This window comes from Hippocampus bargibanti, linkage group LG14 (genome assembly GCF_051943395.1).
Source record: "Hippocampus bargibanti isolate YZ-2025 linkage group LG14, ASM5194339v1, whole genome shotgun sequence".
NCBI lineage: Eukaryota > Metazoa > Chordata > Actinopteri > Syngnathiformes > Syngnathidae > Hippocampus > Hippocampus bargibanti.
This window is the reverse complement of record NC_142747.1, coordinates 12,365,743-12,381,133: the sequence shown is the minus strand read 5'-3', so window position 1 is coordinate 12,381,133 and position 15,391 is coordinate 12,365,743. Positions and strand designations below refer to the sequence as shown.

Here is a 15,391-nt window from a genome sequence, read left to right as displayed (position 1 = left end):
ACACTGTCAATGGAGACTGTCAATGGAGACTGTCAATGGAGTATTTCCTCTTTAACATCTTTCCTAGCGTGCTGCACGACTCTGATGTGACTCGCTGTGTGATTCATTAATTAAAAATACAAGTGTGTGAATTAATTTCCCCTTGAGGAATGCTAATCAGTACAAGGAATTTAAAATGCAACAAACTAATCGCCTCAGTCAAAAACATCGCCGTTATCGTCGGAGTGTATCTGCCACTTAATTATTGATGTAGTTTCAAATGGAAGCCTCGAATCATCACTGCATGTTTAAATACAATGGAGTTGACAGCTGAATGCATGACAAAATCCCAATTAAACAAACGATTGAGACAGTGGTTCATCCATAACAAGACAATACATCCTGATTTCTATAGCGCTTTCACAACAGCCGCAGCCAACCCATCAAAACGTGATAGCAGTTATGTCATGCTGCAATTTTGAGCTTTTCTCTGAATAAACACATGATGCATCCAAGTGCCGTACAACAACTAATGGATCACGAAGAACGAACCCCCCTCCGATCCATGATCACATGAAGCATATCAATGTGTGCAGGCCAAGTGGTTTGTCAATGTTGAAAGCTAATCCGCAAAAATTGACCTGTTTTGGAGTGACAAAATCCAAAGAGAAATTGAGGCTATCTACATCAAAGCAAAACTCCACTTGGGTCATAACTTAACTCATTCACTGCCAGACGGTGTGCAAAAATGTGTCCACTCCAGTGCCAGGGTTTTTGTTATTTTCACTCAAATATCAGGACACTCAGAACATTGAGTTTTAGGACTACATAAACACTCAATACACGTTAGAAACCTTAGACTCTTCTTTCATCAGAAAAAAAGAGTTGCATAAGTTATATGGGTCTGCAGTTATCCAAGCTTGAAATGGGGGCGGCTGTACAAAATAAAAAACAATACATATTGACTTACATAGCACTTTAACAACGACTGAAGCTGTAACAAAGCGTGAACTATCTATTTTTAACCAAATCTGGAACAACACTGGAGAAAAAACACTATGCGGAGATTAAATACTTCTCTTCTGAATCACATGAACGAACAAATTGGAAAGGATATTGCACAGTACTTGGAACATCACGACAACGGTAAAGTTTACCCTCCAATATTATGGGATGCATTTAAAGCAGTACCAAATACAGTAATTGGTTACAGTGCTCACCAAAAGGGAGAAAGGCCAAAACAACTAGAGAAATTGGAAAGGTAATTAAAAAGGTTCGAACAAAATCACAAATACACAGTTGATCCCAAAATTACAGAGCAACTTAACAAAACAAGGAATAAAACACATGAGATCTATACCAAAGATATACTGAAAAAGTTAATCTTTACAAAAGGCAAATACTGCCCCCTTGTGAAAGGGAAAAGACACTGCCAGAGGTCTGGTCGGCGCTTTATCGACACCCCCGCAAGAAATAAACAATAACAAATTCAGCAATGGCGCTCCACGTCACACTTTTCAATCCCCGAATCAATTCGGGGAATGGCAGCGAATGAGTTATGCGTGGCAATTATTTTTGGATGGACCACTGACACTCCAAGGTCAAGAAATTAAATAATTTGTTATTTTTCCTAACTATCGATGATAGGTTAATGGGTGTGGTATGCAAAAATATTATATCTCCAAATATGAGATTGTAAATGCAGTCTGTTAAAACAGAGGTCCCCAAGCCCCGGGCAGCGGACCGGTAGCGGTCCGTCGGTCATTTGGCCCGCGCAGAAAGAATAATTTTACATAAAATGAGAATTACCAGATTACTGCCGTCTATGACTTAATCTTGACGCATGTCAAAACGCTTGTCTAGGTCACGTGATACATCCCGCTAAAATTAGCCCACCGTGAACGAGCAAAATGATTAAAAAACAAACATCTTATTTTGTTGTATTTATCCGTCGGTCCGTGAAAGTATTGTCTGTCATTAAACCGGTCCGTGGCGCAAAAAAGGTTGGGGACCACTGTGTTAAAAGACAAGGCGCCCTATGCGCTGGCCATACTTTGCAAAACTGCAATGACAACATTCAGTTATTTGATTCTCTCATACTTCTTATTTACCTGGAGAATAGGTATAAAAACAAGCAGTGTTACGAACCAAAATGATCAGCAGACACCCTACAATTATTTCCAAATGAACTACACAGAAAGGCAGTCCGCCACCAACTACTCACCAAAGCTTGCGGGGCATCGTCACGCAATATGAGAAGGGCGATCTTCTAAACTCTGTCCATGTTTCATCCCCTCTCTCCCTTAATCCCTACTTGCAATATTCTTCAGCTCTAGCCCAAGACAAAAGCCACAAAGAGATGCCCGTGTTTGCTAATGCATGCAGTTAGAAGCCACATGCACACCGAATTGATTATCTCTTAATGAGACCGGAAGGTAGAAGGATGTTCTCTTTGAAGTAGAGCAGAGGGGATTCATAACGGTGGGAGCAAGAGGAGGGACGGGACGGAAAGCACACGGTGATCTCATTAATATGTGACATATGGCTAATTATCTATCAATCGGTCTAGTATGTGCCATACAATGTAAACATACAATTTACAAAACAAATTGATATTCTAGTCTGGGTGATGTCCTACCATTTATTTGATGCTCTGTGCTCCATGGAGCCCTTTTCTCATCATAAAACGGCTAGATCAAAAGGGCACCCATGTACACACACACGCACACAAGCACACACTTCATGTCAGTCACGACTCGGTCATACATATTCAATGCTACTCCAGAAGCAATGGTCTACCAACACCAAGCCAGGGAGTGAAAGAGACAGGTGTGAGCGTGTACAGTACGTATCCATAACACAGTGCAAAGACCATGCAGTGGTATCCATTTTATGAGAAATACAGACGCACCCCAACTTACGAACGAATCTCGTTCGTAAGGTGAATTCGTTCATAAGTTGCTTAAGTGCTATATTTTGTATAGAATGTATGTTTAAAGGACAGCCAAAAAACGCTTCAAATGACTTCTACTGAGCGTATTTTACAAAGATTCCACCGCATATAGCTATATTTTACGTCTTAAGACATATTCCGGAAGTCTTGTTTTTGAGTTGGTGACGAGTCCTCACGTCACGTCACTTAAGGAATGCCCCTGACAGAGAAAGGACACATTGTAGTTAGTAGTCATTTCATTCACGTCAATGCATTTTGCTGTACTTTGTTTGGTCTGCACCGAGCATCTATTTGATATTCGCTGACAAAAATTCGAAGGATATAATCAGCCCGTTTTCACGGACTTTGTGATCTTCTGCCTCTTTTGGGTGCTACATTCCCCTCCCCCAGATACCTCAAAATGACAAGGAATAAATTCTTTAATCGATTTCAAACATCTTTGTTTTCCTCTTAAGAACTATTTGAATGACATTCATAACTGGATGAGTAACAAGAAAGCATCTTTTCCGAATCTGAAGCCATTGTTTTGATTCTCGAGCAAGGCAAGACGTCTTGGCGTGACGCCACGAACAAAGGGGTGGGACCTTCTGAAACTGGCCACTTCCGGTTTCAAATTGAAGTACTTTTTAGACACTAAGTCATTTTTATTGGTGTTTTGCATTTGACTAAAATATCATACTGCGTGTTTTGGGTATTTTATATGCTATAAACGTTTTTCTGATGTCAGGAAACAAAAAAGTGATGTCGGTTGTCCTTTATAGCTTATATAAGGATGTTTAAGGTTTATATAAGTATGGATTGTATAAGTGACCTGTATCGTTTCTTCTGAAAAATAAACATTTAATAAAATATATGCTCCATAAAGAGATGTACATGAACAAATGGAGAGAATACTACATATGTTACTACAAAAATGTTCGTATGTACCTGGTGGAACTAGTTAAATGATCCAATAGTCCCACTGTTGGTAACTCGAATGTTCATACCGTAAGTAGGGTCTGTTAAATGGTTGCCCATCGATGTGTGCAAAACAGGAAAACTCAGTGGTGGGCTGTCATGGTCTGAAAGGCCTTCTCTGGTGGCCTAAAAATATCTGAATGACAGAAATGTAAATTATATTTTTTCTGTGATTTTTTTAAACGAAATATTTCCCAATTGTCTTTCAGCTTTCTTTCATTGCTTTTCCCTTGTCTGTGCTTCCAGACATGTGTTTTAATATTTAGGCATTTAAACAATGACATTTCTGCCATCATTTGTTACTGGGGTCAGAAATCTACCTGCACGCCTTCACAAGCCGTACTGCAGGCCCTAAAAATCAATGTTGATGAAACCGTTGCTTTAACCAATCAGAGTTCGAGTTGGTACCCAAGGCCTGCTGGAAGGCGCTGGAAACATCAGAGTTTTCGCAAACTATGATTGGCTAGTCACATGATTGGCGAGTCACTCGCTAATCTTAGTATCACTCGCCGCAAGTGATAAGAGCATACTGGCCAGAGACAGCACACTGTATCTGTAGCGAGCTGCATAAGCAAATATATTGTGTCGATTTAATTGTCTTTTTTTTTCAACCCACATTGGCTGAAGGAGGAGAATAAATGGATTTGGTTGTGGATTTACTGTTAAAGCCATTTGCAAGAAGCACTTTTCAAGAATAGATCAGTATCATTAAGAAAGGTTGGACAGCTCCGAAGCTAGCAAAGAATAGCCAATAATATTACATATTTATGAAGTTAACATGAATCCACACGTTCATAGTAAAAAATTAAACAGTTGAATGACAGTATTTTTGAAAGGACAACCGACACCACTTCAAATGATTTATACTGAGCGCATTTTACAAAGATTCCACCGCATATAGCTATATTTCACATTTTAAGACTCGCGCTGAATATTCATGAAGCCTTGTTTTTGAGTTGATTACGATGCCCGAAGTGACATCACATTTGGTACACCCCTGACCGAGAAAGCGACACACAATGCCTTTTGGGTATTTTTTTTACCTGAAAACACCATCTTGATCGCGAAATTAGAAGGAAAACTACATAAATAACGCAATGGTGAATCGTTGTGACGCAGCCAATTTCGCTAACACACATAAAGGTGTAAGTTTACATAAATTCCCAGCAAACAAATCAGCCCATTTCCAACGCAGCACAGCAGTCAAGCACCAGCGGAGGCGAATGAGGAAGCTAACCAGAGTTAGCGATTCAGCGCTTGGATAGGGGAAGTTGGATGCATGTTTACTCATTTAGTCACACTGCACGCTAGAGATCATTTTTTACTCTGTAGCGCTGTCGGAGCTGTCTCTCTCGTCTCAACGTCTGATGTTCGTGTGCTTGTTCGAATTATGGCGGTCTCCTTGTGTGTGTGTGTAAAACCCAGCCCTCTGTCTTCATCCACGGATTTTAACCAATCACGGGATGCTTTACGGCTCTGATAAGCGGCTTCATATACTGGACGAAATGCAGCTTGTGCATTTTCTGGGCGCTACATCAGAGTCCAGATATTCATCGATTGCAAACATTTATGCTTTCCTCTTCAGAACTACAGTAAAGTCTCGTTATATCGATATCGGATATATCGATAGTCCCGGTTATATCGATACTATTTCTATGCATGCACGGAGAAAATTACATGCAAACAGGGTGGGATATATCGATAGTCCCGGTTATATCGATATTTTTTCGGACTCCCTTGAATATCGATATAACGAGACTTTACTGTATTTGTATCATATTCATAACTGGATGAGTAACAAGAAAGCATCTTCTCCGAATCTGAAGCCATTGTTTTGAATCTGAGCAGGGCAGTTTGTGACGTCACAAACAAGGGGGCGGGACTTTCTGAATCTCCCCAGTTTTACTTGAAGTCATTTTTATTGGTGTTTTGCATTTGACAAACAATATCAGCCTGCGTGTTTTGGATATCTTAGATGCTGTAAAACGTTTTTCTGATGTCAGTTAGGAAACAAAAACATGGTGTCGGTTGTCCTATAAGTTTCTTCAAGTCAAGTTATTTCCTGGCTAACGGCATCCTCTAGTGGACGCGTAGTAAATCAAATCACACTCGCAGTTGTGGATTGATTCAGACGTAGCACTATTGAAGGCCTAGGATTGACATGCATGGCGCGCCACTGGGAAAATTACACTAAAACCAAGTAGTCCCATCAGCTCATATGTTTTTTTTTAATGATGCCTCACATGGTTGCTTCTTACTGTCAACCTTCAAAACCACAAAAACAACAACTTGCTCAGGCTTTCAGAACAATCTCCCCCGTAGCCAAAGTCATCGTGGGAATTGCTCAGAAGCGCATGTTGTTTTTCTGATGTCCCGCACATAGCTACTATGATTCGACAGAAATCACACTATCAAGGTTACGAAAGTAAATGCACCAGTCAGTTAAAGCATTATTTTCCAGTTTTGGATTACATTGTGACATGCATTGGTCTCAATTGATCCACGTGTTGCACAGCATTTTACGGATTTACTCACCGCGATTTCAATGCTGACAAGGGAGATTTGTCAATCCTGTAAAGAAACATGAGACAAAAAGTTGACAATCATCATATAATTCCTTCGGCTTTTTGTCTTCAATAGCCAATCATCTAACATAGTTTTGTGCATCCTCTTCTCTCACACCATCTACTTTCATGTCCTCTTTCACTACACCAATATGTGTACTCTCTGGTCTGCCTCTCGACCTCCTTCCTGGCAGTGCAACGCTCAGTATCCTTCTGGCAATATATTTACCCTCACTCCTTTGGAAGGGTCTAAACCATCTCAGTCTGGCCTCCCCGACTTTCTCTCAAAAACATATTCTATATGTTGTACATCTGATATACTAGTTATTGATTATATCCAACCTGGTCACTCCCCAAGAGAACATCAACATTTTCATCGCTTCTACCTCCATTTCTTCCTCCGATCTTTTTCTCAAATTGCACATTCTCCAGCCGAAACAACATTTTATTTGCATTTTACCATGTCCAGTTGGTTTGTTTGAATATGATTGTTTTTTTGTTCATTGACTGCCAGACGTGCAAAAATGTGTCCACCGCATCAGTGCCAGGGTTTTCGTCATTTTCACACAAATTCCAGGACCCACAAAATATTGAGTTTTAGGACTACATAAACATTCAATGCAGCGTAAGAAACCCGAGACTCTCTTCTTTCTTCAGAAAAAAGTTAATTCCCAAGTTATATAAGTTAATTCCCAAGTTATATGGTTCTGGAGTAATATGAGGTGCAAGTGAGGGTGGCTGTAAGAAAGGCAAATGCCTCCCCCTTCGTGGGAGAGAAAAAAGTTGCCAGAGGTCTGACCAGCACTTTATTGGCACCCCTCGCCAAGAAAAAACGAAACCTGAACAAATTAGGGAATGGCGCTCAAATCCATATTTTCAATTCACGAATGAATTCAGGAGTGGCAGTGAATGAGTTGAGTGCCAACATAGAGCGAATGAGTGGAGTAAAAGGCTTCAATTTTAGATAATAATTCAGTTATGTTAGCAGCCGTGGGGGGAATATTGGATAAGATTTAATTTGTAACTCCATTCCCTCATTTTCAATAATTATTGTCCTCATCAGAGTTACAAGTAAGCTTGAACGTCCCCCAGCGGACCTTTGGGCAGAGGCAGATGCACCCAAGACTCAGTGCCAGTCAATCGCTATGTTTATAATCTATCTAAATTAATTTAAAAAGAAAAACACGTGACCGCTCAGGAGATTGAAATAAATTGAATAGTCATCTGCGTTTTGACAAGCGCAGTTCATCAAATACGTCATGGTGTGCTCCTTCAGCAATTCTAGGGATGTGAAGTCCTCCAATGTAATGCTTCCACTGTAAGAATATGACAACCAGCAAGGATATTGCCCACAATTACTCCACTCCAATGCATCAGCACTTACAGAAACAACACTAATTGTGCTAAATGGGGATTTTGTCCTTCACTTCCACCAAGGGAATATTCCCATCCAAGCAGATTGACGGGCAATGGAATTGTGTTACATGAAACAACAATAAAACAAGATGCAGCTGGCAGAAAAAAAACGACTGCATGAACCGAACCAGCACAAGACCTTCACCCGCTCTTCCTTCCTTTCAACAAAACTCCTGCACCACATTGAAATTTCAGCAACATCACTTCTACTTTATGTGAAACCTCCATGATTATGTGCATGAACATGAAAGGAGTGTCAGATGCTTACATCAGTACAATGAAAAGATAAAAGATACGATACCATCCAAAACCGCCAAATGAGACACTTCTCCTTCTCAGCATTTTTACGTCCCAAAATCCTACTCAGAATCCGCTTAGAACTGTGGACTTGGGCTGTCACTCTGTCTCTTACTTTGTCTGTCTACTACTCCTGTCTTATGACTCCTTTATTTGAGCTAGTCCAACGACTGTAGTGTCAGTTTCCTGAAACACTTTTTGCTTTGTCACTGACAGTTAAACACAAAGACACACTGAAACATCAGGTACCGGTGTGTTGAATATGCATGGTGCTTGTTGGAGGGACGGGTGAAAGATTGGGAGGGGCCACAAACCCCATCTGAAGTTAAGAATTTTGTATCTACGGGACAAGTGGTACATATTGTTGTAAATGCTGCATGACACCACCTATGATGAGACCAAAGGGAGTGTCCTTCCTGACAATCTACCTCTTCATGCTTAGAGTTCACAATATGAAAGAATCAGATCAAGTTGTGCAGACCTTGTCACACACCTCTTTGGCTCGACGTGGCGTGAAAAACTATGAAGTGGCGTGTGAGTCATTTCCCCCTTTGGAACAGGTAGTGAGCATAAAAATAAAGAAATAAACAGACCATAAATGGATAAACAAACAAGCAAACTTGAAAGAAAGCTTGTGCTTTACCAATTTTGGGTTTGGTTCCCTCCTTTAGCACTTAATTCTCCCCAACCTTAACCACTATTTGACCAAAAATGGAACCCCTTGAGTTGAGGGATGACTTTTTAAGAAATGATCAAGGAAGTTCCTAATATTAGCAGTAAAACTGACAGTGTCGGTGATCCTCCCCCCACCACACACACACACACACACACACACACACACACACACACACACACAGCTGAAAGTAGCAGCTTTCTGTGTGAGCTCAGAAATGGACTTGAAGTCGATTTATGATTTTTTTTGTAATTTCCAGCTGTCTAGCTGTGTCCTGTAGTGACATGCTGCCTCTCACTGGTCAGTACTGGCACTATACCAATCTGAATTGTTACCAGACTGGACTGAGTAAAACTCAGGATGTCTGTAACAAAGAACCAGAAAAACCACTAGAATTGCGAAAGGGAAGGAAATGGGAAAAAAAGGAAATGGAAAAAAATGCTTGTCAACTAAATGTAAAAGAGAATATGAAACACAAAAATACTAAACCAACATGACTCCACATCTTTGTTGAATGAAGCAGTTCTAGAGGAGGGGAGGACTAGGAGAGGACTAAAGCATCCTTTTCACCAGTGGATCAGGGACATCATTGTGAAATGTCTACATCTGCTACAAGCTGAATGTTGAGAGCAAACACAAATCTGAAGCATCCATTGACAAAAAGAGATTGTCTCGCATCTCCTGTCCCACATAAATGCGCTTCAATTCAAAGCCGCGACACTTCCACATACGCATAAGCTCTGCGCTGATGCTCCTTTCATCTCATCGCGTGCTCCTTAAGCCCTGCATCCATCCATCCAGCCACAGAATGTCCAACAGCACCAACCTTTCCGCCGAACAAAGCGGGTCTGTGAAAATGCTATCCATTGCAGGCCCAAAAAAAAGCACAATCGCCGCAGAGCTGTCCAGCGATGACAGTCAAATGGCACTGACATTCCTCCCAAATCAAAAACGGTGCTGGAATATTTGTACTGCCAAAAAGGTGCAACCGCTCAGCAAAGTCTCCTCCTTGATGGATGTCATGGCCAGTAATGCTGAAAAACTTTATCCATTCCACACAACGCACAACAACCCAAAGTGACAAAAGAAAACACAAAAACGACAAAAAAAGCAAGGCTCGTGAGAGTGCCTACTTGGGCGCCATCTTGGCCTTTTTCCCAATGAACTACAAGGCAAAACTGTGAGGCAAAAATCAACATCTAGAAAACAGAACCACTTGGAAACAGTCATGAGCAAGGTTTAATAATATGACAGTCTGTTGTCAATGTGGCAGCGTTTTTCAAGGCATAATACATTCTTTTTTGGTACATCTGATTTTTATTTATTGCTGATTTTATCAAACGTGAGCGACCTAGTTTTCATGGTTCCACTTTTCGATGGGTTTTATGCAAAGTGACAGCATGCCCACACACATCCACACACAGTATACGTTCACATACTCATAGACTGCAATGCAGACTTTTATCGTTGTAAATTTAACGCATAAATTAATGCACTGAGAGGTGCACTCACACAAGCTGACTTAATCGTTCATATTGGCAAATTAATATGATATGACAGCGGCAAAGAAAGACACACACACACACACACACACACACACACACACACACACACACACACACACACACACACACACACACACACACACACACACACACACACACACACACACACACACATTCAGCCTCACTCAGACAAATAAAACAATTCCAATGTGTTAAAATAGTATTAACTGACATTAAAGTACAAAATGTGTTTTGCAATATTAACTCATTCACTGTACTCAAGAATTTATTCGGGAATTGAAAGTATGACGTAGAGTGCCATTCCCAAATTTGTTCGAGTTTGGTTTTTCATCCTTGGGTGCCGATAAAGCGCTGGCCACGGCAATGGCCTCTGGAAATGTTTTTTTCTCTTCCACACATGGGGAGCATTTCCCCATTTCCATGTTAGCTCTTTGTTCCAGCTTCAGCTATTGTTAAAGCGCTATATAAAACAATATCTACCTATTGCATTGTATTTTGGACAGCTACCATCATTTCAAGGTCACATAACTCCAGAATCAGATAATTTAGGAATTAACTGTTTTTTTTCTAAATGAAAGAAGAGTCAAAGTTTTCTAACGCTGTACTGAATGATTATGTAGTCCTAAAACTCAATATTCTGCGGGTCCTACAATTTCAGTGAAAATCACAAAAACCCTGGACCTTGAGTGGACACATATTTGCATATCGTCTGGCAGTGAATGAGTTAAAATGATTGACATCCGTGTGCTAATAGTCAGACCTGACGCCACGGGTAGGGCTATAGGAGGCCGTGCACATCCCACCACATTGCTTGTGGATATTGGGTGACATTTACTTTTCATATATCACGCGTTGAGACTGTCCTTTGGATCATCACCGTACAACAAGTGAGAGAAGCATATTATTACATCGAGGTTGGAAACTAACGGCCATTTAGACCCCTGCTATATAAGAAACCACAGGAGCCACATAACCTTTTGGAGGTAAAAAATGATTATCGATTTTCTTTTCCTTTTTATTTCCGCTGCAGAAGCTTGGGGAAACCGAGGGGCCCATTCAAACACCAGGTTGCTTTAACTTATTAGGAAAAAAGCAACAAAACGTTTCTTTAACCTAGTAGCAAAAAAGCAAATAAGACACTTTTTCGTTATGGCTACTTTTGTCTTGCCTGGAGGAAATCAAAATGTGGACGGCACAAAACCTCTTGAACTTCAATGAAAATAAGACAGAAGTGATACTGGTTGGTCCCAGTGGCCCATCTACATCTCATCCTGTAAACTTGCCCCCCTGGCTTCTGATCTGGTCAACAGTCCCAAACTTGGGTCTTAAACTGGACAGTGACTTTAAACTTGACCGACAAATTTTAGGCATTTTAGGCAGCTGGCTAAAATAAAACCTTTCCTTTCTTATGAGCACCTTGAAGGACTAATTCATGCCTTTGTCACATCTCAGGTAGATTACTTTAATGCGCTTTACTTTGGAGTCAGCCAATCCTCCATGAAGCGTCTCCAGCTGGTCCAAAATGCTGCTGCTCGCCTCTTGACTGGTACTCGTAAGAGGGTGCGCATAACTCCGACTCTGGCATCCCTTCACTGGCTCACTATACATTTATTATTTTCAGTTCAGAGTTCGATCTTTAAACGGCCGCACTCCTCCTTACCTCTATGAGCTGATCGACCCCCACACATCTTCCCAGCGCCTCAGGTCTGTTGACTGGACATTATTAGATCTGTAAAAACTAAAGACAGGCTCAGAGGGTATTGAGCCTTTTCCATTGCTAGTATCACTCTCTGAAATGACCGGCCACTGAACATTCGGCAAATCCCCTCGCAGCCCATCTTTAAAACCCGCCTCAAAACTCACTTGTACTCTGTGGCAGTCGGCTCAGCATGATTCAAACTTGATCTTAGTTTAGTAGTGCTTTCTACTATTTCTGTGACTGCTTTATTTCCTGTATTTGATAGTTGTCCATGTTAAGGGCTTTTTTTTTATAGCATCAGCTGTTGTGAAAGCGTTATACGCAGTAAATCAATAGATAATGTATTGTTTGCATTAAATGTTGATGACTCATTTTTCTCCCATTTTTTGTCAGCATCTGCTCACCAGGGATAATGTCTTTCTACAGCTTGATTGATACTGAATGTATTTGGCAGAGAATGCATGGAATGCAGTTTTAATTTCTACATTCATATTTCCACTCATAAAGGTCAACATGCTGTGTATTATTCTGAGTAGGTATCAAGCGCACAGCTTGGCAGATTTGCAGACAGTACCTGGCGTTCCTGTGCTCAAGAGCTTCAAGTGACCTCTTGACTTTGTTTGACTATGTTTATTTTTTTGTCTTTTCAATGTATTTTTTTAATTTGCAGTCTAAATATCTATCCATCCATCCAACCATTTTCCGTACCTCTTATTCCTCATTAGGGTCGTGGGGGTGTTGTAGCCTATCTCAGCTGTCTTCGGGCACGAGGCGGGGGACACCCTGAATTGGTTCCCAGCCAATCGCAGGACACACAAGGACAAACAACAGTCACTCTCACACTCACACCTAGGGACAATTTGGAGTCTTCAATCTGCCTGCCATGCATGTTATTGGAATTTGGGAGGAAACCGGAGGTCCCGGAGAAAGCCCATGCGGGCCCGGGGAGAACATGCAAGCTCGACAACCGGCGACCTCTGTACTGTGAAGCCGGTGTGCTAACCACTTGACTACTGGGCCGCCAGTCTAAATATCTAATCAACCATAAATATGCAAGTCCACAAAACAGAAATGCAATGCATCCACTGGTTTTTCTCTACTTATTCAAGTTGCAGGGACAATAGTCTGAACATAGTCTGAACAATTTCCTCATGTCTATGCAACCCTGAACGTATTACCATCAAGTCAAAGTCAGCTTTATTGTCAAATATGCTAATATGTATGTGTATGTATGTATGTGTCAATGACCCCATCTCATGACCCCAGACAAGAACATTGGTGGACCTTTGCCTAAATTCTTTTCACCAAGATAGTCATCGCATCACTTCAGATGGTGCATCAATCTGTTGATGACAGACTTGATCGTCACCTCAGTTGTTAATGAGATGCAACCAAGACAAACTCCTGCCACAATGAGTTTTTTTTTTTTTGCGTCAGGCACCACAGAATCAGCAAAAGCGTTTTCTTCAGCGTGCTTCGTGATTGACTGGAGACCAGTCCGGGGTGTGGTCTGCCTTTCACCTGGTGTCAGCTTGGACTTCGGCTTCCCATTGCACTAAACAGGAAAGGCGATAAGGGAAAAGGACAAATAGGCCCAAATAATAAATGATTGTCCTTCGGGACGTTTTTCACCCTGTTTTTTTTTCTTTTCAATCCTTCCACCTGTGTTGCAGCAAACCTATCAAATCCAATTTGTTTTATTATTTTTTTGTTTTATGTTTATGGATGAATGAGTCACACTGCTTCTGAAATGTTTGCCCAAATTGCTGGAGCATATTTGTCAATACTGGCATGTTATCGATGATGTTTCTTATAGCAGAGCGAATGGGGCAATCAGTGGCAGTCATAGAACATAATCAGACAAAACAAAGAATTAATCAGATTAGCTTCTGTAGTCCATGGCTCCCCCCAACCTTAGAGGAGGGACCTATCAAAAGGTCTGATACCCCCACCTCTGTCCATTAAGGATGCAGTATATATCGGGCCAGAGCTACCAGCACAACTTTAGTTCCCTGACAAACCTTTTCGGATGAGGAGCGAAACGTCCGACACTTTCAAAGAAGTCCAGATGACGGCTGAAGAAATCTTTTCATCGAGATCTTACACAGACGTACTGGAATGTTATTCAATCCAAGCCAAAGTCATTTGACCTGACAAAGAAATGCAGTGGATCAACGGTATTGTGATCAACATTTTCAGCATCGAATCACCAAATATTACCGCTAAATACCAGTGAATTGTTTCCTCCTCAAACAATGTTTGCTATTATCTCTCACACGGATTCAGAGCTGCATATTTCGCTGCACACCCCCCTGCTACTTTCTGTACCGCATACAGTAGGGGATGCACACCCACGGGCATGATTTTGACTCTCTCACCACAGAATTTAGAAGCTTGAAAAATATGCCCACACATGCTTGGCAGTTTATGACTGAACTGAGATTTACCCAGCAACTGACATAGAAGAGTTGTATCATGCTTGCAGTCAAATTACATCAATCCAACCTTAATCTTTCAAGACTAATACCAACAATACATTTTCCTTTCGCCCAATCATGAGCGTTCTTTTCCTTCGCTCTAACTTCACGAGGTGACCAATGTTTTCATGAAAATCGGAAGGTACTCTTAACCACCCACACGCATATGTAGAAACTCCATGCTGCCCACTCAACAAGCGTGCACACACACACACACATGCACACATAGACACGCACTCACACACGTGCCATAAAGTGTTGTAAACCGATACACAACGTGGCAATGATGACGAGACATTGCAGCAGTATATTTAAGACAATTTGCATGCCCTCACACTTCCAATCACACTTATACACATACTACATACATGCACGCACACACACACACACACACGCACACGCACGCGCACACGCACACACAAACACGCACACACACACACACACACACACACACACACACACACACACACACACACACACGCACATACATAATTAAGACATGCACACACAACTAATTAAATATCCACATTTTCTTTACGGTTCAAGGATATTGACAACGGCAAGGTCAAGAAATCCTAAAAATAGCTCCCCACTTCACTTGCTTTAGTGCAAATGCGAAGGAGTCGTACAAAGCCATCAACTCATGCTGCCTCTTGCCTCCATCTGGAGAGTTCTCACACTAATCATAGAAAAACGCCTACTTTTCACATCACTGGGTTGGCGTTGCATATACTGCTTATCAGCAGTGTCAATGTCTTACCTCGCCTCCCCTGAAGATCCTTTGCAAGCTGGGGTGAACATCTTGTCAAGGCGGCATTAACAGTGGAGCAGCTGACAGAGGCAGAATAGG

The 15,391-nt window shown here is 41.3% G+C and overlaps 1 protein-coding gene across 4 annotated transcripts in view; it reads right to left on the bottom strand.

Annotated features, from left to right (window-relative positions):
* rap1gap2a (RAP1 GTPase activating protein 2a) overlaps positions 1 to 15,391 on the bottom strand; it is a 64,732-nt gene extending 49,341 nt beyond the window's left edge. For 2 of the 4 annotated variants that reach the window (XM_089013594.1, XM_089013596.1), the window contains exons 1-2: positions 15,302 to 15,391; positions 6,425 to 6,460 (exon numbers count right to left, since the gene is read on the bottom strand). In XM_089013594.1, coding sequence (XP_088869720.1) covers positions 6,425 to 6,460; positions 15,302 to 15,342 — 77 coding nt within the window. In that variant the 5' untranslated portion in view covers positions 15,343 to 15,391. Of the gene's footprint in view, positions 1 to 6,424; positions 6,461 to 8,170; positions 8,352 to 15,301 lie in introns of those variants that run through there. The other 2 variants (XM_089013595.1, XM_089013597.1) reach the window with 2 other exon arrangements.